The sequence below is a fragment of the Schistocerca serialis genome, chromosome 2 (assembly GCF_023864345.2).
Source record: "Schistocerca serialis cubense isolate TAMUIC-IGC-003099 chromosome 2, iqSchSeri2.2, whole genome shotgun sequence".
Lineage (NCBI taxonomy): Eukaryota > Metazoa > Arthropoda > Insecta > Orthoptera > Acrididae > Schistocerca > Schistocerca serialis.
This window is the reverse complement of record NC_064639.1, coordinates 603047923-603075532: the sequence shown is the minus strand read 5'-3', so window position 1 is coordinate 603075532 and position 27610 is coordinate 603047923. Positions and strand designations below refer to the sequence as shown.

Sequence of the window (27610 nt, the reverse complement as noted above, 5' to 3'; positions counted from 1 at the left end):
CTTCTTTGCCTCTACACTTCTGCCTCGACTGACATCTCTGCCCAAACTCTTTGTCTTTAAATATGTCTGCTTGTGTCTGTATGTGTGGATGGATATGTGCGTGTGTGCGAGTGTATACCTGTCCTTTTTTCCCCCTAAGGTAAGTCTTTCCGCTCCCGGGATTGGAATGACTCCTTACCCTCTCCTTTAAAACCCACTTCCTTTCGTCTTCCCCTCTCCTTCCCTCTTTCCTGATGAGGCAACAGTTTGTTGCGAAAGCTTGAATTTTGTGTGTATGTTTGTGTTTGTTTGCGTGTCTATCGACCTGCCAGCGCTTTTGTTCGGTAAGTCACCTCATCTTTGTTTTTATATATAATATTATTATTATTATTTGCATATGGACCATATTGGATCACATGGTGCTTTTAGATTCAGTTTCCTGATCTTCCATATGGGTCCCATTCTCTCTCCTTATGCAATTTTTCTTTCTTCAGCCCATTTTATTCCCATTTTTTTAAACCTAACCCTCTGGCTGTATTACCCAACAGTTTACCTTTTCACTGAACAGTTTTCTGCCCGCTACTTGCACTGCTTGTATTTGGACTCTCTTGAGATCTTTTAACATGTTAGATTCACAGTATATTCTTTAATTTTTCCATATAGACTTATGTCATAATTTTGTGTAACAATAATGGACATTCCTCACTGGAGCAATACATAAAATATGGGAACAGAAACCACTCACCTATAGCAGTTCAATGCATGGAGTACATAAACATATAACAGAAAACAATACTCTTGCTAGCACTAGCTCTTTTTCTTGCAAAATTACATCCATTCGCACTTGCAACCTCACAGACACCCAAACACACTCTCATATGGTCACGGCAAGACGGATTATTGATGCTCTATTATTGAAAGCAATTGCATGAGCTGGTGGAGGTTTGAGGTGTTGACTGGATAGGAAGGATTGGTTCAGATGACCCATAGTAAGTTGGCTTAGGATGGTCCCGTGTGAGTACCCCTGGTGGTACCATGGATTTGTTTGTAGATTTTGCCTTTGATAGTGAAATAATTATAGGTCACAATGTGGTTGACTTGGAGGAATAGGAAAGAGGTGTTGTGTTTAGTATCAGGAGGACAATGGGAAAGGCCATGGACATGAAGGGTGTCAGTACACAAGCATGTCACATGAACAGTGACCAACACCTTGATATGGCGGTAATGGGACAGGAATAGTGGAGAGGCATTGAAGGAAGTGAGCAATGTCTTGAATGAATGTAGGACAAGAGGTTAGGGACAACAGTTTGGAAGTGTTGGTCAACAAATGCAGAAGTTTGTTCTTGGAAGCATTGTACCGAGCCACAATGGGATGACCAGTAGGGAGACCTGTGGGGTTGGGTTTGTGGAATAGGTAAAAGGTATGTCCTTAGGAACGGTGTTGGTCTCAAAGAGGAGGGATTTAGGAAACAAAGATGAGGCCTGGTTAGAATTGAGGAATTCCTGGAATACTATCAGGGAATTACTGTATGGAAGGGGAGAAGCGTCACAGTTGAAGGGAGGTTGGAACTATTTTAAACAAGGTTCTGTGTGGGGTCTTGGTTGGCTGTTGTCACTGAGGTGTGTTGTGAAGGAATTTTCCCAATGAAAAGAAAGAGAAAAGGAAGTAAAGTCCTTTACAACTCAAGTGTGGTTGAAATTAGCTTTGGAGCTAGAGGTGAGGCCCTGTAGAACGTACTGAGACTTCTGCAGGGGTCAGAATTTGGCAGAATGTTTGACAACAGTGTTACAGGGTAGGTGTTCAGGAGTAGTGTGTTTATGGAGGGTGGAGGAGGTTTTTCAGGATGTGGAATGTGAAGTGAGACAGCAATTCGTGGTTGGGGAGCTGTGAGGGGTTGACAGGAGTGTTCAGGGAGGATGGGGTCAGAGTGGATGGTTTTTTTCTTTAAAAAAAAAACCCAAGGATTGCATTATCATGAAGGACCAAATTCATGAAGTTGAGAGACTGGTGGGATTGGTAAAGGTAATATGGGAGATGTCAACAACTACCAATATGTTTCACTATCAACATCATTTTCCAAAATTTTTGAGATGTAATGTATTCTAGAATGGTATCTCACAAGAGTAACAATAACATCCTCAATATATCACAGTTTGCATTCCAGAAGAGTTGCAACAATGAGAATACCATTTATGTGTACACTCAACAAATTTTACAAGCAATGAATAACAAAATAGTGCCTGTTGGTATTTTCTGCAGCCTATCTAAGCTAAGGTATTTGACAGTGTGACTCATGATATTGTCGTAGAGAAACTGAGATTTTATGGGACTGATGCTAAGCCAATCAATGGAAAATATCATATCTAAGTAAAAAAATGCAGAAAGTTGTACTATGTCATGTCTACGTAAAATAATACAGAAAGTCGTACTAAGTAATTAAACAAATGTAGTCCAGGGACATTATTCTGACTGGAGAGAAATCACTTATGGGATTACCCAAGACTCAATCTTAGGTTTACTGTTGTTCCTCATATATGCAAATAATCTTCCATGTTATATACAACAAGCAGAATTAGTTCTTTTTGGAGATGACACTAAAATTGTAATCAATACAAGCACACATACTAGGACGTGTCATTTTGGAAGGCAAAAATAAAATTTCATGCTTTTTATGAGTGAGGGGGGTTCAAAAATGTGCCTTTGGATGTGTAATATCCTAATTTAAAAGACTTTTCTTTATTGATAAACATTTAGCTTGGTAAATTTGCACTTGATTGTGAAGTATATTGAAAATTCTGACAAAAGTCCATAAATAAATATAACGTCCACCAAAATTTGCTCAAAAAGTGTTTTAATGAACTCAAATTTCTTTATATTTTGTCTCTATCATAAAACATTGAAAACACATTGTAAAAATGTAAAAAAACCTTAATCCAACAACATTCATCCAATCTTGCTTCAATTCATTTCTAGGCATCATTTGTCTTCTTGCTTCCCAGCCTCTTAATACATCCTTCTCTTATCTCATGAGTATACACTTTACCAGAAGCCTCTGTTACATTTTTTACACATCTCTCTATGGACTGTCTGTGACATGGTTACTTTGGAAGTTGCTTTGTCTCTTGAACATAGTTTCCTATTTCTGATATTTTAAGTTTACAAGTAAATGGAGGTTCATATAATTTTTCTATCCAGTCTATCGGTACCAACAGTGAAACTGCATTTGGATATACTGCAGGTGTTTTCCTTGGCCAAACAGATACATCACCTGGTGTGTCATCATCTTTATTCCTCAATTCATTTATCTTCTGACCCCTGCTCTCCTTTTTTCTGGGTCTTTTGAGCACAAAAGTGTTGAAGCACCATATCACTAAATTTGTACCATGGTTAATGTTGGATTGTTGGCAAAAAATATCTGCTATTGACTTCTTCCTGGATTTTATGAGCTTCAATTGATAAAGATTGTGGAGGGTTATTCCTCCCAAGAGAGTTTTAGTTTGGTAGCAAACCAGCAGGGATAGTAAATGCCAACATTGTATTCCACAAGCACTCATAATGTCTCCAAGTTGTCTCCTTCAAGTCCTTGTTTTGAAACCCATATCACACAAAACCTATTTACAGTTGTTAACCAACAACAGTGGGATACATGACCAATTTCTAATAATGCCAGATCAGTTGGAATTGCAGCTATCCTTATAGCTGAGTTATCCTGTGACCATAAGCCTGACCTGTAGAGAGATCTTTGACAACAATATCACTCAATGAAACCAAAGGCTCTGTCAAGGATATGCTGAAAAAATGAGGGATTGATTTCAAAGAAATTTAGCCTATCCAGCATCGAGAATGAAATTCTTCAGCAAATGAGTTCATGACTTTTTCTTGGGCCTTTTTACATTATTGTAATCAAACACAAGTCTCCTGTCTCCTGTCTCCAGTCTCCTCTAGTAATTAATCCAGCATCCAAATGTGCAGCTGTTGCAATGGCAGCTATAGCACATAGACCAACACCATACCTAATACTTTGCAATGAAAAATTTCGCTATTGTAATGTGTAATACTGACTTGTGCTGGAAGTAGAAAGTAAATCAGAATCATCACATGGTATCTACAAAGGATCTTCAGAGTTTTCATCTTTAACATTAGTTGTCTCTTCATTTTCTTTGAAGAAACTAATTTTATTTGGTCATAATGTTTTATATTCCTCCCATTTCTGGTTATATTCAGAAATTCTTCTTATTTCATACTCCTGTCTCTCCTGATTTTTAATTTGCCTTCTGTGCTCAGGTAGACCTGGTAACCCAATTTGATGCTGTCCAACAGACCCAACCTTCTCTCTTTGACTTTCAATAAACCTAGCTCTTTGACAGTTATCTCTATATCCTTATAAAAAGAACAAAAGATGTGCACTTCATCTTTGCAGTTGCACAACCTGGGCATGGACCCCAAAATTCTGAAAAAAGCATAACCATACACTTGCAATTGAGGATATCAAAGAGCTTGTCTAATGTTGCTATGAAAGCCACTTTCACTTCCAGGTACCCTCTGTCAACTGGTATCTTTTTCATCTTCCCCAGTTTCCTTCTGTTTTCTTTAGCACTGTGACTCAAATTTAAAATTGGCACAAAAAAAAAGCTGTGTACTAACACCCACTTTTCAAGAACTTTTGGATAAATGTCCTTTTGCAACAGTGCCTATTGGGTAATTTGTGACATTCTCTCCACTCTGCTCTCTTAGTAGAAGCTCATATCTCACAACATCATAAAGAGTTGGGAGTTCAGAAGGCAGCATTTATCGACCAGTTCCAAGAAGTTACTCATGTGAGTGGTAGGTTCCTGTCTTGTCTTCCTTTCACCAGCCATCGTTCTGAATTTTCAGATTTTTAAAATGGAAAAAAAACTATTTGTGCCTGGAAAAATAAGGAGGAGAAAATATCACTACTTGTATGGAATTAATGTAGAATACTCTGCTGCAAATGAGTATTGCTAGCTTAAAAACTTTTACAAGAGCTATAAGAAAAGTTCACAGATGTTATAGTACATTTCTGTTCTTGAGTAGAAGTACAGGCAGGATTAATGATAAGAAGGCGCTTCTTGAAAGAAGATAATTTGTTACAAATTTTAAAGAAAACATCAAAATACCATGGAATTGAAGTAGCAGTTTACCGAGCAGAACAATGTAATTGCCATTTCTTGTAAATATAATTGGAAATCGCTAACAAAATCACAACTTTATATCCCACTTAATTTTGTGAAAAACAAAATCACCGGCCGCGGTGGTCTAGCGGTTCTGGCGCTGCAGTCCGGAACCGCGGGACTGCTACGGTCGCAGGTTCGAATCCTGCCTCAGGCATGGGCGTGTGTGATGTCCTTAGGTTAGTTAGGTTTAAGTAGTTCTAAGTTCTAGGGGACTTATGACCTAAGATGTTGAGTCCCATAGTGCTCAGAGCCATTTGAACCAAAAACAAAATCAAAGTATTTGATCTACCCTAATACAAATGGCAACAGAAGAAATGGTAAACAATGTTCTTAAAAGTATCACTGACTGGTTTTCCCTGAATGATCTCACCCTAAATTTTAAAAAGAGTGCAATGTATTCAGGTCTGCACATCTAGTGATACTACATCAATGATATGTGTAACACAAGTAAAAATGGTGTAATTTCAAAATTCTTAGATGTCCATATTGGCTGGAAGATAAACTGGAAAAAGCATATTTTGGAACACCTAAAATAACTCAATTCAGCTACATTTGCACTTAGATCTTTGCAAATGTTGGGGAAAGACAAATTAGTAAGCTGATACATTTTGCACATTTTCATTCAGCAATATCATATGGAATAATGTTATGGGATAACTGGTCTTTGAGAAAGAAAGTCTTCATTGCTTAAAAATGTGATGTAAGAATAATAGGCAGTGCTCACTCATGATCATCTTGTAGACATCTGTTTAAGGAGTTAGACATTTTGACTGCTGTTTCACAGTATGTTTCTTCCCTCATAAAGTTTGTTGTAAATAGTCCACTGCAGTTCAAAAGAAACATTGATGTACATAACTGCAATGCCAGAGAAAAAAATGACATTCATTATGCCACATTAAAGTTGTCTTCAGCACAAAAGGGGATGCACAATGCTGCAACCATGATTTTTTATCACTTCCTCAGTGATATCGAATGTCTAACAAACAGCAAAGTAAAATTTGAAAATAAACTGAAGAAGTTTCTTCTCAACAGCGCCTTCTATTCCATATAAGAGTTTTTATAACTGAAATGTGTAAAAGATGGTGACTAGGAATTATTAACTCAAATCTCCATGTTTTCTTTTTCTTTATGCTACTTGAAAATTATCAGGCATGTAGGCATACTTAAAAAATAATTTGTGATGTGAATATAAAATTTGCATCATAACAACTTATGATGCAAATGATCCATGGAACATGAAACTAAGTAACTAATTTGGGGCTGGATGGGTGACATCCTGCAATGCCAGTTTTAATGGTAAGCCAGTTAGGTGGGATACCATGTGCCAGACATGATTCTAGAGAGGGGATCTGTGATTGGAATTTTGCAAGGGCAAAGAAGAGTTCTTGGAATTTTGTGTGTAAGCTTGCTGCTGAGAGTCTTTGGATGCATACATAAAATTTCAGTCTTCATTTTCTAATATCTCCTGCCATGTTTGATAGTTTCTCTGTTACTTTACAAGATGGCCATTTGTATACACCCTCTAATTCTTCTGGTCAAGAATTTTCCTCACAGTCTTTCATTCTTTTTTCAGGATGTTTCCCAGATCATCTCTTCCATTGAGAATTAAAATTTTTCTTGCGTACAGAGCTTTAGATCTGATCACCATGTTGTAGTGTCTAACCTTTGTATGTGTGGAGATGCACTTCTTGATGAAGATGTTTTGCATTTTCCCCTATGCTCTCTTCTATTCTTGCTTTTCTAGCTTTGTTCGTTCTATGGTCTCATAGAGGTATTTGAAGTGCATAACTCTTGATTTTCCCAAAATTTGTTTTTAATTTCTGAAAGGTAAACATAGTGCAATGAACTCAGTTTTTTCAAAAGAGATTTGTAGACCTCATTTTTCAGTGAATTCTTTGAGGAATACTATTAGTTTGATTGTATGAGTTCACTGTCCACTTGTATTGCTAAGTCATCTATGAAAGCGAAGCATGTAATCTTAAAGTCATCTTTGGTCCATCCAAGTTCAGTAAGTTTTTAAAGATTTTGGATTTTAAATTACTTTTCCCATTCCCTGATGACTTTATCTAGGATGAGATCTTCCTGGAGAACGATTTTAACTGAAAATGGGCTCTGATAAATTTTACTATGGAGTTTTGTATCCCTGAGTGTTTACTTGATGAGGATTACTGTCTTTGCATCTAGTCCCTTAGGATGTCAATAAGTGATTTTGATCGACCAAGTCATATGCCTTCATAAAGTTGAAAAAAAGTGTAGATGATGGGACTGTTTCATATTGCCTTATATTTCATTGCTGTTTCTAAGTTGAAGATTTGATCTGTGCATGAACTCCCTGATCAAAAGGTTGCTTGGTATTCAATGATCTTACGTCCCAGCTTTGCTTGTGTTTTTTGGAGAACACATTATGAGAATATCTTACACCTGATTTGAAGGACAGAAATCCATCTGTAGTTATTTGTGCCTGTACTACCACCTATCCTGTAGAGTGAGAGGATGAGTGCACACTTCTAGTCTACTGGCACCTTTTGTGTTTGCTAAATACCCATGGTGATTTGTGTAATGACATCATCTGTTTTGTAAATGAACTTCATAATTATGAGCAAGAAAATCCATAGTACGATGTATTCAAAGGCAAGTTAATATAAGTAATTTTCATACAGTTTTTATGAACAGTAAATATGTTTGTAAATGTAAACATAAGGGAATTCAAACAATAAAGAAAAGAATAGGAATTGATCCTGAAATCGATAATTTTATTACAGAAGATCTAGATTTCAGCTATTAAATAGCCATCTTCAGTGCTAAAAATTACAAAACAGGAGAATAGTTTACAACACTCATAAGTGCAAACATAAACACCATGCATTTACGTACCATATAACAACACATGACATTAGTCCAAAGTGTCACACTATAAACAATGTTGGTTGACATAGAACATACAGGAGTCTAATATGAGCTGAAGCCAATACTTACATGGTTTAACAGGAAGAAAATGTGATAGCAGAGATGCATGATTCCATTTATTGAGGTACCAGTTAATAATTAAAGAATATTGATGCTAAATTTTTTTAAAATGTGCTGAACAATAAAACCCTGAATAATGGTTAAACCATGGAAAATGAATCCCATATTATGTGGAGCTGTAAATAAAGCTCACTCAACAACAATAAATACAGGAAGGTATGTAATGTATTATTGCATTTAAAGCTAATCGAAGAGAAGCCATTTACAATTACATACAACTGTGAAAAGTACAATATTAAAATAATTAAAATATAAAGGAGTGAAAATAGTACAACAAAATATGGTCTGCTCTCTCTAGGCACAACCTAAAATCTTATAGATCATACATTAGCACCATCTCCGGACTTACTGTAGAAACGTGTGGAATAAATTAGCATTACAATGTCAAAAGAAAGGAAACTAGCCAGTGACACATGAAAAATGAACAAGTAAGTAAAATAAAGGCTTGAAAATAGTACAGTAAAACATGATGGCTCTGTCTGGTCATAAATTAAAATCAGACAGACCGTAAAAAATACACTAGCACCAACTCTCCACTTAGAGTGTAAACGCGTGGAGTAAAACAGCATTACAATGTCAAATATGAAGCTAGCCAGTGGTGCATAGAAATGAGTAAAAAATAAGTAAAATGAAGGAGTGTATCAAAAATATGGGGAATAAAATATGTTCAAACAAACTGTGATTGAGTGAGACCATGGTTATATTCAAATGTGCACTCTCACTGGGCTAAATTAAGGAATAAGATATCCATGCTTAGTGTAATTTTTTGACATTATTTCCCCAGAAACAAATAAAAGTATGAAAGTAGTATAGTAAGTTACAAAAGCATCCATAAAAAAGTATTATGTACCAGCTTGAAAAGCCAAACAACTGCCTGTACAAGATCACTCACTGTGTGTGTGTGTGTGTGTGTGTGTGTGTGTGTGTGTGTGTATGTGTGTGTTTTCAGAGCCAGTGGCTCCTTCTTCTAGTAGAATGGGTGAAGGGAAAGGAAGAAGGGTGAAGGGAAAGGACTGATGAGGTTTAGGAAATGGGGAGAGTTCAGAAAAGTCACCCAGAACCATGGATTCAGGGAAACTTACTGGATGTGAGAAACTTACTGGATGGGATGAGAAGGAAAGATTGATTGTTGGGGACTGCATCAGACCATACTTGAAAACTTTAGAGCTTAAAGATGGAAGGCAGAGCAATATGCAATACACAGATTACTGACAAAGAATCGTGCATGAGTTAATAAGTGTGAAAAGCTAAGTGCATTGTATGCAGTAGAGGTAGGGGTGGGGAAAAATAGAGAGGTCAGTAAATAAAAGATTTATAAAACTAAAAGGGAGTGAAAAATAGAATATTGAGACCAATGAAATTAATGTAAATTAAGCACAGGTGGATGGTGTGAACCAGGGACATATTGTAACACCAGTTCTTGCCTGTGGAGTTCTGGAAAACTGATCCACTGGTATCGACTCAGTTTACTCCATGTCAAACACTGATTGGGCATCTTAAATGTAGTTTTGATCTTGATTGGTATTTGCACTGTCTTTCCCACAACTTTTGACTTCCACTTCTTCTTCCACCTGACCTCACTCCGTATTCTGCTCACTCGGCTAGAACACACAGCTGATGTCCTGGTACTGTCAGTCCTGCCTTATGTGCATATCATGTGACATTTTGCTCCATGGGACCACATGAATCCATACTAATGACATCCATACAATATTTATTGTTCCACGGATGAATAAATAAATGCTATCCTACAGCCTGAGAAAATAGAAGTTTATACACCTTACCAAACACACATGATTTACACTTGCAAACTCTAGCATGACCAACTTTACAATGCCACAAGTCTCCTATGTCACTAATTTTACTAAAAGCTAGAGCATGTTCACACAGAATCAACAATTTTTAGTTTATAAATACCATTTGAACCTAGTCCAGAACAGAGAGTTCACCTTTTTTGAATACCTTACATCCATATTTGCAAAAACATCATGTATCCCTTTCTTAACCAAAGATGGGAAACTACCAAAGAGGAAACTGACAACAATTTAGTGACTAACCATCTTCTGATTGAAGATATGCCTGTTGAATTGTTGATAACATTTCCTTTCTTTTCACTTACTAATTCAACAGCATAATTTTTTGTCTGCAAGTTATGTGGTACAAAATATTGAAGCCATCCCTTTCTTGAAGTCATGTGCGATGATGCTCCAGAATCAACTATCCACTCAATCTGGTTGAAATCCATCATACCAAGAGCACAAACCAAAGACTTGTACATTTCCTGGAAATCCTTCTTTGAGGATTCTAGCCTCTGGAAACAATCAGATTTGAAGATACCATACTTCCAGCAGATGAAGCATTTCATTTTCTTCTTTTTTTGTGTGTCTTTGGAAAAAAGTCTTCTTTGATTTCTTACAATGTTTTGTGAATAAAGGACTATTACTGCCATCTTTGTCCAGCTTGGGATAGTCTTTCACACATTAATTTAGCAAATGTTATATACACTGGGCAGTACCTTTGGAGTCTTAGCTTCCTTTGTGTGACCGTGCAGACTCCAAGCATGGTTGCATGTTTGCTGTAGCCCAGATTCTTGTGTTCTTCAGCTACACTAGCTTAATTTTCATGTGTGAATTCTTAGTGCTGTTGTGCTCCCTTACATCTGTGTTTGTCCATGACCATGCACTCGGACCCTCTGCTTACATGTTAGGCTGACACTCACTGTTTGTTCAAAGGTATCCTGTGTCATGGTATTCTTTGCTCATTCCAAGCTTTCTTTGTGAATGCTACCATCTTGCTTTGCAAGATATACCAGCAGGCAACAAGAGCTTGCTCTCAGATGTCTGTTCATTTTTGTGTTAGTGTGTATATTGCTAGCATCACAGCCCCAGCGACTTTGGAGGCAATAAATGCAACTGCAGGAGGAGCGGCAGAAACAACAACAACAACAACAACAACAACAACAACAACACCAGCAGCAGTTGCAACAGCAGCTCATTCATTTGTTGACTGCACAGCCAGTGATCCAAGTGCAGGTGGCACAGCCTCCACCACCAGCACCAGTCCCATTTGCAAGTTTTGTGAGACCTTGGAAAGATGGGAAAATTATTTACACCATTTAAGCTTTACTGTAAGACAAGGAGCATCACTGAGTCTGTAGATTACTTTATTGCTGTCAAGTAGCAGTTGTTTGCATGAGAGCTGCAGAAATTGCAGCCCCTTGTGGATCTTGCAAAAGCTGAATTTGCTGGGTTGTGTCAATCACTAATGCACTACTAAGGTCAGCAAATGCACATAGTAGCTGCCTGCTTACTATTCAGCCAACATTATAAGCATCCTGGCAGTCATAATGCAGTGTGGTTACTCAACTTGTAAGGGTTAGCACACAGATGTCATTTTGATTGTAAACAATGATGTAACATGTCCTACATAGATACTCTAATTCACAATGTTGTGATGCGGCTGTTGCCAGACAGTGCAGTTCAGACCAAGGCATTACCAAATGTGGATCCTACATTAGACAAGGTACCACAAATCTGCAGAGTGGGAGGAATTGATTACTGCAGCACAAAACAATTTTTCAGATGATTGGTGGTTGGCTAAAATTCATGAGTCACACCAGCAGGGCAGGTCCTTATTGAAGCCTTTTCAGGCTTTAGCAACCATGTTGTCGAGTTGGTCAGTCAAGCATGGTGACTGAGGGGTACTCCTGCATCCCAACACTGGTTGGCTACAAGATGAGGGCTGCAACAAACTGCTCTCTGTCGCTGCTGTGTTAGTCACCAGCAGAGTGCACTGGAGGTGCAGAGTGCTGTGTTTCCCCTGTGCCAGACTCATCACCATGGGCAGCAGTCTTTCCCAGACTGTTGATGATTACAATGGCCCCATTTCATTGCAACTTGTTGAGCCTGCCATATGCTAGCACATTTATCCATGGTTGGCAGGAAACAGTGGTGAGCAGCACCATGGAGTAATGTTCCATTGTTTGCAATCTAGTCCCCAAGCACATCAGCAGATCTACAGCAACACAGAATTGTGGTAGACTTGGAGATAGCTGTGTGTTGTGTGGAGTTTCAATTAGACACAGTGTCTTTGGTCAGTCAGATCAATTTAGACACAAGGGACAGAAGCTGCTAAAGCAAAATTTACAAAGTAAAGGAGGAAAAGTAACAAGCATCTTCCTAGACTTAAGTAACGTATTTGACGACTTAAGTAATGTATTTGACACAGGTGAGCATGGGGTACTTTTAGGTAAATTTGAAGCACTAGGAGTAAGGGTGGGGGGGGGGGGGGGGGTGTAAATAAATGGTTTAGGTCTCATCTGGCAGGCAGAGTGTAGAGGCTAGAGATATCCCAAATTTCAAATGGCTCTAACTATATGGTAAAACATCTTTCAGTTCTAGAATATTTGAATATAGGAATCCCTCAATGGAGTATGTAAGGCTCAATACTGTTCCTTATTTACATTAACAACTTCCCACTGTGGGTCACACAAGGAGAAGCTGTGTTATTTGCCGATGACAGCAATATAATAATTATAGATAGGACGCCAGAAATGTTAGAAGTAAAAGCTGAAAAGGCACTTTTGGCAGTCTGCAACTGAGCAAATCACAATAAAGTAACTCTTAATGTAAAAAGACTAATTGTATGAACTTCTACATAAATAGAAAACCTGATATAATAATACTTAAAATACATAATGAAACCATAGTGTGTGTGGTTGTCACAAAATTTTTAGGTATGTATGTTGATCAGCAGTTAAAGTGAGATGAACATATCAGGATAGTTGAAAAAAGAATTAGCACAGCATGCTATCTATGCCTTATGCATACTAACCACAACATGTAATAGCCCATGCCTAAAAGAAACATGCTATGCACACACACATTCTAACATCAGTTATGGCATAATATTCTGGAGTGCAAATGCTCAGAATGTCGAAAATGTGCTCAAATTGCAAAAACAAGCCATAATAATACTAAGCAAGAGTCACAAAAGCACCCACTGCATTGAGATATTTAAAAAATGGGGTATTGTGACAGTTCCAAGCGAGTAGGTATTCCAAACTGCAGTTTTTATACAAAAAACACTCAACAATATGCAGAAAACAGCTCTATACCTGATCATCAAACCACATGCAGTGATTGCTTCTGCCTGGATAGAATGAATAGATCAAAGACCCAAACCATTATGTTTTACTGAGGAGTCACGATACATAATAAACTGCTAAAAAGAGATCAAAACATAAAGGATCTCTATAAATTTAAAACGTATCTTAAAGAATATTTACTAAACATTAGTTTTTGCTCCATCAAAGAATTCATGCTATATAAAATTATCACAAATAGATAAGCAATTTGACCAATTACAAACTGTACAAAGAGGGTGGAAAATGGTTGTTAGCAACACAGTACATTGTAATTTGAATGTACTCCATGCAATGCAAAACCCAAGATGTATTATCGGAGGAGTCTTATGGCTGCTTTCTCTTGTTTGAAGCAAGTTCTTTTGCCTTATGTAATGCAGTGATAAATTATGTATACATATATTTCTATTATGAATTCCTTATGTATACCCTTTTTTTCATTGTCTTATGTCCTTCTATTATGAATTATGTTTGTGTGTAATAATGTCACCCACACAAAGAAATTTGTCTATGGATGAATGAATAAATAAATAAAATAAATAAATCATTGGCTGGGAGATGCCCTTCCGCTGTCGCCTTTTTACAATACTCTCAGCACCATTCCCTTGCACGGACAACCACTAGTCACAATGAAATACAAAATCATTGAATGCCAGCTTGCACATTTCACTGTAAATTTGCAATTGGCAGAAAATAATTTCAGCATTGCTGCTTTCTCTATTTTTGGATTTCAAGTATTCAACAATGTTAACCTTGTCTCACAGATAGTACTACTTCAAAACTTTGGGACATTGCTTCAGTCATTCAATCAACTTTTGGTAAGGATCTGGGTAGAGCCACCAGTTATGAGTTCCACATTATATTGAACTCATCAGTAGTTTCTAAGTCCTCTTAAGCCCAATTCACATCATTTCTTATGTGAGATAAAATGAAGACAGAACTCAAGAGATAATATTTTCAATTGGTGCCACTAGTTTTATCAAGCCAGTGTGCCTCCCCTGTGGTCAGAATACTGGAACCCAGTGGCTCCATTTGACTTTGTGGCACTTTTAAGTACACAATCACCCCCAAAAGTGAAATAGATATTTATCCGACACTGCATCCCAAGGAGTTGTTGACTAAGTTGGCCAGTGGTCAGTATGTATCCAAAATTGACCTCAGTGATGCACACATTTAGTTGCCATTGGACACTAGTTCTTGGCAAATTTTAGAGTTAAATGTCCTTTCAGAACATAACAGCTTAACAATTTGCTGTTTGTGGTAGCATCAGCTCTAGAAGTAAACCAGCATCTTCTTTGAGCAACTTATCAAAGGCATTACATGCTGCATCAGTTATTTGGATGTCATTTGAATTACTAGCTCCACATGACAATGACATTTGAAAAATTTGCAGGTAGTTTTCCAGCAACTGTTAGACAACAGGCTGTCATACAAGCTAGAGGAATTATTTTTTTCTTCTAAAGTGCAGTATTTAGGGTATGTCTTAAATAAGGATGATATGGTCACAATTGCAGAACATGTAGCAGCTATTAACAAATTCCCAGTTCCTGGTAATATTAAGATGTTGCACTTCTTTATGTGTAAGCTACTCATCTCCGTGTTTTGTCCCTGGTCCAAACTTCCAGACAGGAAGGCACAGCATTTATAGCACTGAGTCTTGTTTCTCAGTACTTATTCTAATGTCATTCAGTACTGGCACACTTCCCAACATGTGAACACAGACACTTTGTCTTGGTTATTGGTGCAGTCCATCATTGACTTCAACAAACAGCAGGTAATCTGTCTTGCAGTGGAGCAGAACCTTCAGAATACCCTCTGTGAATTTCTTTTGATGCGTTAAGTTGCACTCTGGGTTTACAAGTTCACAATAAAGTGTTGTAGAATGGGACCTCATGCTAACTACAGAAGATCAAAATTGCTATGTTGTTATTCTGTCTTCTCTGTGACAATACATCCAAACAAATAGTACATGTGTCCTGTTGGGGGATGTCTCAAATGAAAACACTTGCCTCGTGATATGTCTATTGCCAGTAATTAGTTCTGCTACCGAACATGCAGTGTATTTTTTCATGGTCCCTACCAGAGCACCCATGGGAATCAGTGCATTTGGACTTCTTGCGGGCCATGTGGCTGTCAGTGGTAGATGTCTTGTCTAATTTCTCATATTTTTCTCAGTTGCTATCTATGACATTGCATACTAAAAATCATGTCTTAGCTACCATTTACACTCTCGAGGGTGCGCTGTGCATCCTTGTCTCTGACAATGGTCACCAGGTGGAATTCAACTTTCCTGGTGTAATTCCATGGGCTCTGAGCTCAGTTGCATGTTTGCTCTAGTCTGGGTTCTTGTATACTTTGGCCTTTGCTTGTGAATATTGCATGTGAATATTTTATGCTGTCACACTCTCCTATTTCTATGTGTACCCTGACCACACTTACAGACTCTCTGATTGCCAGTTAGGTTCACTCTCACTGTTTGATCAAGTGTGCTTCACATTATTGCTCTCCAAGCTCATTCTGAACACTTTTGTGACTGCTACCATTTTGCTATGGAAACAAACTTTCTGTAACAACAAAATGAAATTGTCTATTAGTGAATGTAACTAATAATCATATACGATGGAAATTAATATAAACAGTGGTCCCTGATAAAAACAGATGTAGGTGCAAGCACTACTACATTGTTACACATATGTATTGCAAATATAATTATTAAACAAAGTTCTACTTAGTCTTACAGCAGTAGAAACCACACATTCATCAGTTGAAACACTATGCAACACAAGTTCAGATAAACAGCAGCAACAGTTTCAGCTTACTTCTAGAGGCAAAGCTGAATAATAGCAACTGAGGATGAGTTAACTGCTGGTCAGCCTTTTATTTGCCTGTTATGAAAGTTACTGTGACCATCCTATGATGTTGGTAGCTTTCCCTCACTGAAGATAGGCAGTTTTCCACATACCAATACATCCATGCCTTCCATTTACATGTCAGATTGGACTACCAAATCCTTCTGTTGTTATCCTTTGCTAATTACTCATCAAACAATCATTTTGCATTGCCTTGCCGTTGCCTGTTTTCCTACAATTTTCCAACCCTTTTGTGTCTTGTTTCAAGATTATACTTCCCTTTCTCCATCTTTGTCTCTCTCTCTTTCATGCCCTACCTCCTCAGTTTTGAGATTGTTATCAGAATTATTTTGGCACTTCTGCAGCCTGTCTTGCTGCTGCATTTTTGCACACATCCGGGCAGTGTGTGTGGGGGGGTAAGGGGGGGAGGGTTGGTCAGTGTGTGTGGATGTTTGTGTGGGCACATGCAACACATATGCAGCTGAATTCTGATTGGAATACAAGAATTATATGATGTAATCCCGGTATGATATTCTCCTGCACTGCATATATTTGGACTTACTGTGTTCACATGTAGATTAAGGTTCTGTTCTGAGTGAAAATAACAATAATGTTTGAATTTGTTTCTTGCTTTAATTTTAATGTACTGCCTTGAGTAAAGGCTACCATTATGAACATATACGAACACTGGGCAGGCTGTATTTTATAATTTTGAATATTTGTTTTGTTTTCTCCATATTTAATTTGTTTTGTAACTCTGACAATATTTTCTCTATTGTAAATAGTCTGTTATCCCTCAAAGAACAATTCTGTGATCAGTAGTGACTATGTACTACTATGGAACATTGCTAGCACTGATGAGCAGTGTGTATTTTGTGTCACACAACCAATTAAGTACATTCAAGTCTTCTTGCATCTGTATATGTAAAAACTCACAGGTAGGATAGTTTTCTTGTCAGTAACAAAAGTAGATACTGAAGTGTAGATATTTGGTGTAACTGAGTGGTACACCATTATTTCTCCACAGTTTTCATCATCTCAAATCATCGGATTCACCTTTGAATTATCACTGCTGCAGTATCAGCAGAAATATAATAAGTTGTCATTAAAATATTTGTTTCATCCACAAACAGTACTGTAGTTCCACTTTGAGTTTTTTCTGCTGTCATTCACAAAGACAGGAATAGGGCAAACCGCAGAACTGTCTCCTGATGGTGTCTATACATCATGTTTTCGTAATGTACTGTAAAAACTAAAACTGCTATGTGTTACTGTGTGTTTAAATTTTTCCTTTAAGGCATAGACAGTCATAGAAGAATGACTGGATCTAAATGCAAGCCATGTGCATAATCCCATAACTGCTTCACTTGTGATTTGCTAAAATCAAGATACATCAGAAATATGTTGTTTATTATTATCTACTGCTGTTGATATTTCATTTTTAAAGATAAAAATTATTGACTTGATTGACTTGCCAACTCTGAAGCCATACTGTTAATTGCATATTATGATGTCTTTAACCCTTTTTAATCTCATATGAAACAATTTCTCAAGAATTTTGTTGCAAGGCTGACAACTTTAATATGGATCTATAGTTACCAGTTCCACATTTTCCATTCTTCTTTATAGCTTTTAGGTTCTTTGTAAGTATACCAGCTTCAAACACTGATTTCAAAATGTTTGTCAGCAGTTCTGAAATAGATGTCCATCATTTAGTTATATGCACATTTAGTGAATCATTTGAGCCACATTTTTTACATACAATGATTTATAGTTATGCATGTTCAGTCTCTCAAGCATATTATATTATTACATACTCAGAACTTATTCTGTGGAGTAGAATGAGATGGTAAGTGGGTGTGATTTCATGTTTTGTCTGAAGTTAATTTTATTTTGTATTAAATTCTTTACATCTCTGGTTTATATAAGTTTTGATGTTAATATTTGATATATCAGCACCATTTATTCAGTAATCCTATCATAATTTTCATCTATTCCCTAGATGTTGCAGTGTAGACTATAATGTCCTTGTAGTACATTCTGAATCTGTTCCAACCTTTTTTTACCATTTGCCTGTTTGTTATAATGGGTATTAATTAACTGCTGTGCTATTTTTAAAAACAAAAATTTAAGGCACTGTGGTGGAACTTCTCAGTTTATTTTTACTTTCAATCAGCTGTTCATGACTACTCTGCGTATATTTGATTCTGGTGATAATTAATTGCCTCTATTGAAGGAAATATGTTTAAAATTGGAAGATACCACTCAATGTAAGAAGCTGCGGTAATTACGCCAGAATATGATCATGGCTACAGCAACTGAATATTTCTTGTTGTTTTGCTTTGTTGAAATAACTTAAGTGATATAAAGCACAATTTTCTCTATAGAATTATTGTCTAGAAATGAGCCCACATCCAGTCACATGCTACAAACCCAAATAGGATTGAAACACTGAAAGAAATTATAAGGATCTATTACTGAGGCTAGTTTCTTACCTTCACTTTTATAAATGAATATTGCCAATGTTTATTACTATTTCTTGGGAAATACACTTTGAGAAATTGATAGGTTGATCTAAAACTGAGGAATTGTGGCAGACTATCATCTGCAAAATAATTTCAGTTTGTTTGCTAGCAATTTCTGTGTAGCCCAAAGAGATTTAATTTTTCTGTCAGGAAGAGATTTAATACATTCAGTAGTTGTTGGTACAGAGAGCATTCTATAGTTTTGGATCCTTACTTAGCTTGCATTTATAATGACTCTCTTGCCCAGTACAATCTATCAAGTGACTCGAATAAGAAGGGGAAAAGAAAGGACCCACAAAGTTAAAGATTAATATCCTTAACATAGGTTTGTTGCAGACTCCTTGAACATATTTTAAGTTCAAATACAATACATTTTCTTGAGATGTAAAATCTTCTGTCCACAAATGAATATGGTTTTAGAAAGCATTGCACATGCAAAACTCAGCTTGCCCTTTTCTTACATGGTATTCTATGAACCATGGATGAAGGCTATAGACAGATTTCATATTCCCAGATTTCTGGAAAGCATTTGACAAGGTGCAACCTGCAGGCTGTTAGTGAACCTCTGAGCATATGTTTTTGGTTTCCAGACATGTGAATGGTTTGAAGACTTCTTAAGTAGTAGAACCCAGTTGTTGTCCTCTAGGGCGAATGTTCACTGGAGACAAGGGTATCATCAGGAGTACCTCTGGGAAGTGTGATAGGACCATTCTTGTTCTTTAAATACATAAACAGTCTGACAGACAGGGTGAGCAGCAAACTCCAGCTACTGTTGATAATTCTATGGTAGAGACTATAGAGGAAGGCATTTTTGTTTCATCGTGTGGCTTACACAAAATTTCTCATTGGTATCATGAATGGCAGCTAGTTCTAAATTTAGAGAAATGTAAGTTGATGCAGATAAGTAGGAAAAACAATCCTGTAATGTCAGAACACAGCTTTAGTAGTGTGCTGCTTGACACAGTCATGTTGGTTAAATGTCCAAGTGTAACATTGCAAAGCAATAGGAAATGAAATGAACATGCAAAGGTGGTAATAAGGAAGGTAAGTGTTCTACTTTGGTTAATTGGGAGAATTTTAGGAAAGTGTGATTCATTTTCAAAGATGACCACATATAGAACACTAGTGTGACCCATTCTTGAGTACTGCTCGAATGTTTGGGAATCCAATCAAATTAAATTAAATTAAATTAAATGAAAACATTCAGATGTTATATGCATACAATTCAGAGGTATGTTGCTAGACTTGTTACTGATAGGTTTGAGCAACACACAAAGATGCTTTGTGATCATAACTAGGAATCCTTGGAAGGAAGATGACGTTCTTTTCATGAAACACTATTGATAAACTTTATAGAACCAGCATTTGAAGCTGACTGCAAAACAATTCTACTGCCACCAAAGTATGTTTTGTGAACATGATAAGTAAAATTCAGCTCATATGAAGGCATACAGACAGTCATTTTCCCTTGCTCCATTTGCGACTGGAATAGGAAAGGAAATGATTAGTAATGCTATCAGTACAAGATACCGAGTATTATGTAGATGGCTTTATAAATGAATCTACCTGAGTACTATACATTTATGTCTAGGTTTAGTCTTGATGTGTAGGCATTTAGTCAGTGTTATAAAAACTTTCTTTTCTTTTTCTCAGCAGTCATATTAATCTTCTTTTTTGCTGTCTCATCACTAATGTCAAGAAATTCTTTTATACTGATGATTTTGTTTCCTGTTTAATAATGCCTCATTGTGAAGCTTCATGGCAGGAATATATTCCGTGACATAACAGAAACTGGATCCAGATGTTCTGGGACAATATTCTACATATTGAGCTGTCTGCACAGGTCTGACACCTTAGCTCAATTCTTCTGTCTGCTAGTATGTGGAAACAATGCTAAGGCAATGGCTATGCATGAATGCTTCTGTGAAGTCTGAGAAAGTAAACACTGTTAGTAAGCAGAGTGTTACTCATGAAATATAGAAGTTTTTGTACGAGTCTTGTAAATGGTTATAGGCTGTTAATATGTTTCATTATATTTCAAACTGCATTCATATTACTTACATTTACATTTCTACATGTTTGTTTTTATGGAAAACTGAACACAAGGTCAATCATGCAGGAGTATTTCTACAAAATGTAAGATTTTTTGTTTGCAGTGATTATTTTGCAAATCTCTTCCAAAACTCTTTCTGTAAATACTCTATCAAAGTCATTACGGTATTTAAAATTCCATGATGCTCAGTCTTCTTTTGTTAGTTAACCCAAAGAGAGAGATATATCTCATTGTGATAATAGTGATCAGTTGCAAATTTACTATTGCTTTGACATATAATTTCCTAAAAATAAATGGATAAAAAATAAATACAAATTCGGCAATTGCAGTTGTGTTTTGTCCCTGTAATGTATTGTTGCTTTGCTCCTCTAGATTTATAAGCTTTTTATATTCAGACTTTTTTTCAGTCATGTTCTTGTCTAATATTTAATAAATTCTTCTTTTTCCCCATTCCCTTTGATCTTGTTAAGATAAAGAAATCCCTGTTCCCAAGTACTTGTAGTTCACATTAATTTTCCAATTTACTAAATTTTTAGATCATTTTGTAATACAGTAACAATATATTATGTTATAGTATAATCATCCTTCATATGCTGAATAGATCAATCATCAAAATTAGTGGTTATATACCACAGTGTATAGCATTAATATGTGCAAAAAAGACTACATAAATATTGATCATAGGAAAGTGTGTGCATTGAAGTTTCATATGGACATTCTGTTTATTGTCAGCAGTTAGAATACAAAATATGTATAAAATAGCTAAGTGCATCAGGACACAGATTTTCACAGTATTTTCAAGTATCAAACTAACTTTTTAAGTTCATTCTGCTTCTATAAACACTTTAGTGCCATGCTCAATTCCATCTTTCATTCTGCAATATACATTCTGCAAAGTAATTTGATAAAAGACTTTTTATGTTCAGTAGTTAGGATCTTTATAATTCATTTTAGTATGTTTAAGTTGATGATTACATTTTTGGGATAGCAAACAGTTGTGCAAGGTGACTGAGAAGGGTAAGGATAATTATTTTGCATGTGATATAGGTCTCTGTGGTTACAGCTTCGTCTGTTCACTGGCATTAATCAGCATCTGAAATAATAATCTGAATGGGGTCTAGCTGTATTGTTAGAAACCAAATGACAAAGATTAGTGTTGACTGACTTCTGGACACTGCCAGTTATCAGACAACAATTTCTTTAGCTAGTCTCTGTCCATGAAAGTAGAAATAACATATGGAGTGAATGATTGCTGAAATATTATATGTAACTGATCTAAAAATAATCTCATTCACTGACATATTAGACCCATTAAAAACAGTGCTGACTGCTAGCTAAAATTGCTAATGACTGGAAAATACTCAATAGGGAACAATATCAAATGATTTCTATCAACTACTCACACCATAAACTTCAGAGAGGGCTTTCTTAGAGTGTGTGTATAGTAGAAGTAATAATGTTATCAAGTGTGAAATCAGTTGAGGCAGATAATTAGAATACAACAACAAAAATAATCACTTATTTATAATATAAATGGATAGATAAGAGATCTACTCAAAATCTACTCACCAACTGGTGGCAGGGAACACACACACAAAAGGATTTAGCTCTTACAAGCTTTCGGAGCCTGTGGCTCATTCTTCTGGCAGAATAGTTGAAGGGGAAGGAAGAGTGGTGAAGGAAATAGGACTGGAGAGGTTTAGGGGAAGGGGTACAGTTTAGAAAAGTCACCGAGAACCCAGGGTCAGGGGAGACTTACTGGACAGGATGAGAAGGAAAAACTGGTCAGTCTTTCCTTCTCATCCCATCCCAATAAGTCTCCCCTGATCTGGGGTTGTGGGTGACTTTTCTAAACTGTACCCCTTCCCCTAAACCTCTTCAGTCCTATTTCCTTCACCACTCTTCCTTCCCCTTCAACTCTTCTGCCAGAAGAAGGAGCCACAGGCTCCGAAAGTTTGTAAGAGTTAAATACTTTCATGTGTTTGCTCCTCTGCCACTGCTTGGTGAGTAGATTTTTTATCTATCAGATAAATGATTAGAATAGGCTAGAATGTTTTTTATTCAATAGTTCGATACTAGTTTACTCTAATTCAATAAATATTTGCTCTCTGTATGTAAAAAACAAAAAGAGAGAAAGAAAAATTGAGATTCAGAATAGACAGACCTGTAATTCACGAGAGCCAGCCAAACAGGTACTATGAGTATGAATTACAAAATTCATATTTCAACAACAGACATGAGAATGTAAAACATGTCATCTTGGATTATGATAATGAGTTCATTTTGTAGATTTTATCACATCTGAGGCTTTAACTTTTAGCTTTTTTGCTTAAGTTCTAATCAGTGGGACACTTTTATATTTTCTGTTCTCAGGGTACATAAAGACAGTACAAACAAGAAATTATATATATCATCTTTAGTATTCAGAGTAGTTGCAAGAGACAAAAATGGTATTGCTTATTTTCCGTTCAATCCTGACAACATCCAGAATTTTGCATACTTGATAATCGACCCACCAGAAAGAAAGATAACTACTGTCACACATAATTATGGTGGAAATTTCAGTTCTTAACAAGACATATTATTTAAACAGCTGACTAAGGTAACAATATATTATTTTTAAAATATTTGCACTTATCCTTGATTATTTTACTTTATGCATTGTTTTTCTTACCAAGAAGTTGTAATTTCTGCTTCCATATACTGTATATTACACAGTGTTCCAGAAATATAAAAAAAAATGTTCATAGCACTATTGTCTCCAAATCATGGATGTTATTAGTGGTATTAATGATATAAGAACAAATAAAATTTGAATACCATCTTTATTAGTTTTTGTGTAGCTGAGGCATGGCAATATTTATTTTCTCTAATTACCTGTACAAATGTTAAGATTTTGGCTCACTAAGTGTTTTCTATTCTGTCATTCATCTTGAAAATCAGGATTTTTGATGAAAATAGTTTGCTATGTGATGAACCGTACAGTTAATTACAAAAAAGGAAAATTTTATAGAGAAAAATTAGTAAATTATGTTTATGAGACAGAATTACTGAGCAGTACTTATCTTCAGGAGGTGAAATATGCAGTACACAGATAGGCATATATGAAAATAAAAGTGCTTTATCTACTCTCATACTAACTTGAGAGGAGGGTCTCTTTCATTCTGGGACCTGGGTGACCTGCCCTACTTTTTAACCATTTGCAACGTATCCCTCTCTGTTTCCAACATTGGAACTATTTGTTCCAAAAGCTAAACAGTATGTCCCTTTTACTTTTATATGTGTCTATCAGTGGTTCTGAATGTAGGGATTAGCCATCAATTCTGTCTCATAACTTAATAGAACTATATAGTTAGGAAAAGATGGTTTCCTCTATTGAAAAGAGCTTGTAGAAGTGCTTAATTTTCTCTGTCTATTATGTAAATGAGAGGTAAATCATTCATGTACTAGGTACTAATCAGTTAAAAGTCTGTTCTTTGAGGAATGCTGTGCCCATACATATGAAACTTCCTGGCAGATTAAAACATTGTGCCAGACCAAGACTCAAACTCATGTTTGGGTAGCTCAGTTGGTAGAGAAATGGTCCACAAAAGGCAATGGTCTTGAGTTTTCATATCAGTGCACTCTCCATATCTACGCAATATCCTTTCTTTCAGGAGTGCTAGTCTTGAAATGCACGTAGAAGAACTTCTGTAAAGTTAGGAAGGTAGGTGACAAGATACTGGCAGAAGTAAAGCTGTGAGGATGGGTCATGAGTCATGCTTGGATAGCTCAGTCAGTAGAACACTTGCCTGCAGAAGCAAAGGTCCTGAGTTCAAGTCTGGGCCCAGCACACAGTTTTAATCTGCCAGGAAGTTTCATATCATTGCACATTCTGCTGTGTAATGAAAATTTCATCCTGGGTGCTTTCAGCATAGTGTAAACTCATCAGTGAGAATGTTGGCCTTTGATCCATAATTCAAACTTCTGCATAGAATTTGTGAAAATATGAGTGATGTGTCAATTGCTTAGTCCATCTTGAATCCAGACTGAGAAATGATAAAGAAATATATTTTTTTAAATTAATTTGTGTGTTGTACTACTTTATAAGTTAAGAGCTAGCAACTGCAGCGACAATTATACCAATTTTGGACTGAATTGACTGCAAATGTGTAAGCCACACAGTATGAACCAGAGTGTATTCCTTGCAATTTTTTAAAGTGAAAATCTTACACTTATTTATATGAGTGGCATTTAAAGTAATACTTTTTGTGGATACAAACCTTTTTAATTAGTTGAGTGTTCACTACTTGCAATCTACATTCAGTAATACCAGTAAAGATAAATAATGTTGCAGTTAATGCATATAAAATAACATATAAGTGGTCTGCAGGCTCTGACTCCAGTCAAAATTTAGACAAATAATTGTGAAGGACATTCAAATCACTGAAAGGGATGAAGTGAAGTGAAATGAGACAAATATGCTGAATTAAATTATTAGTAATGGAGAAATGTTCATGAATTTTTACTTTGGACTGTAAAGGTAAAGGATTGGAAGGGCATTACTCTATTGTGTGAAAATACTCTTTGCTAAGCTTTGTATGAGACAAAATTGAATAGTTATTGTATTGTACAAGATTCACAGTTAAGAACTCCAGAGAAATCTGATAGAAAAATGAGTTTAGGAATAATAATTATAGCACAATTAGTTTAACAGCTCATGCATTCAAATTGCAAACAATAATAATACAGAAAAAATGAAAAGAAAATTGAGGATTGGAGTTAGATGACAAACAGTTAAAGGCACCAGAGCAGCAGTTCTCACATTGTGGTTGATATTGCAACCAAGAGTGAAGAAAAATGAAGACATGTTCATTGTATTTGTCAACCGGCAAAAAACTTTTGGCAATCGGAAGTGGTGCAAGATGTTCAAAATTCTGAGAAAAATAGGGGGAAGGTATAGGGAAGAACAGGTAATATACAATATGTACAAGAAGAAAAAGGGATCCGTAAGACTGGAAGACCAAGAACAGAATACTTGGATTAAAAAGCAATGACAAAAATAAAAGAAAGTTTCAAGAGTGTGTTGAATGAAATGAACATCTAATGAGTACAGAATATGAATTGAAAGTAAGCTGAAGAAAGATGAAAGTAATGAGAAGTAGCAGAAATGAGAACAGCGAGAGACTTAACATTATAATCGGGGATCACGAAGTAGGTGAGGTTAAGGAATTCTGCTACATAGGTAGCAAAGTAACCCATGACGGGTGGAGCAAATAAAAAGCCATCTATCAGTAGCAACAAGGGCATTCCTGGCCAAGAGAAGTCTACCTATATCAAGCACAGGTCTTAATTTGAGAAAGAAATTTCTGAAAATGTACATTTGGAGCACAGCATTGTATAGTAGTGAGACACGGACTGTGGAAGAACTGGAACAGGAGAGAATTGAAGCCTTTGAGGTGCAGTGCACCAGAAGAACATTGAAAATTAGGTGGACTAATAAATTAAAGAATGAGGAAGTTCTGTGCAGAATCTGCAAGGAAACGAACATATGGAAAACACTGATCAGAAGAAGGGACAAGGTGAATCAACATCTGTTTAGACATCAGGGAATTACTTTCATGGTACTAGAGGGAGCTGCAGAGGGTAAAAGCTGTAGAGGAAGACAGAGATAGGATACATCCAGCAAATAACTGAGGATGTGGGTTGAAAATGTTACTCTGAGATGAAAATGTTAGCAGAGGAGAGACTTCGTGATAGGACACATCAAACCAGTCAGAAGACTGAAGAGTCAGAAAAAAAGTGGCTGTCATAAATTTATTAGCTTTAGAAATCCATTGTACAAGGGCTAGTCACAATGTTTCATCATCTCAAAAAATATATAAAGGTAAATAATTATTTTTTGTTTGTTTGCAGGTACATGCTACCTTTTCAACCTAATGGTGGTAAATGGTGAAAAAATGTCCAAGTATATCCCATATAACTGATTCAGCAACTATGCAGCTTTCATAGCTATGAATTAGTAATTGGATGACCTTATATCAGAGCAAACCAAGTACAAATTATACTTTTTAAAGGTATAAAGCTTTAAAACAAAACCCGATAAATAAAAACAGTTTGTAAACTCACTCATAGCATATGTTCAATATTATTGATTAGCATTTCATACATCAGACACCTGTGACAGGCTACAATTGTTCATCACAAATAAGTGGAATAAAAAAACAGAACTATCATTCACAAATTTTTTATTTAGCAATGGTATTATATTATTATAAATTGATTTCATAGTATTCCATATCCTTGGAGTATGTGTAACTGAACTGTATTATGCTAAACTTTTCTTTTCAAATTCTGGTACATCCTATGTTTAATCTAGCTAGAGTAAGACCATACATGTTTTTCTCTTTGTTAGAACTGAAGTTAACATGTTATAACTGTGGAAAATATAACTTTTCACCAAACAGAACTTTTACATTGAGCTCTGGATTTTTTGCTCAAGTCATGTATTTCTTGTGTGAGGAATATGTATTAGCTAAATCTCACCTTGTTCTCACTGTGACTGTTCCGATGCTTCCTCAATGTTCATCCAGCATGTAGTACAGTTCCTCCATAAGCTGTGCACCAAGATTGGCTGCTCATTAGTCTGTCTTACTCTTTATAGTCATCTGTGTAGCTTTAAAAATAACAGCCTTTCTCATACTGGTATGTCTTTTCAGTGGTTTTAACCATGTTATTTTTGAGTTGTTGACACTCCAAACCTCTGACAATTCTATCAAAATGAAAACTGACTTGAGGAAACTGTTAAATTATCTGCGCATCAATTCTGCCTCCTTGCAGTTTTAGACCGTCCATTAAT

At 36.2% G+C, this 27610-nt stretch overlaps 1 protein-coding gene across 3 annotated transcripts in view; it reads left to right on the top strand.

Moving 5' to 3' along the window:
* Positions 1-27070, top strand: part of LOC126457646 (cilia- and flagella-associated protein 300-like) — a 152963-nt gene extending 125893 nt beyond the window's left edge. For 2 of the 3 annotated variants that reach the window (XM_050094121.1, XM_050094120.1), the window contains 2 exons: positions 23146-23374; positions 26668-27070. In XM_050094121.1, coding sequence (XP_049950078.1) covers positions 23146-23344 — 199 coding nt within the window. In that variant the 3' untranslated portion in view covers positions 23345-23374; positions 26668-27070. The remainder of the gene's footprint in view (positions 1-23145; positions 23375-26667) is intronic. The other variant, XM_050094122.1, reaches the window with a different exon arrangement.
* The last annotated feature ends 540 nt before the right edge of the window (positions 27071-27610 follow it).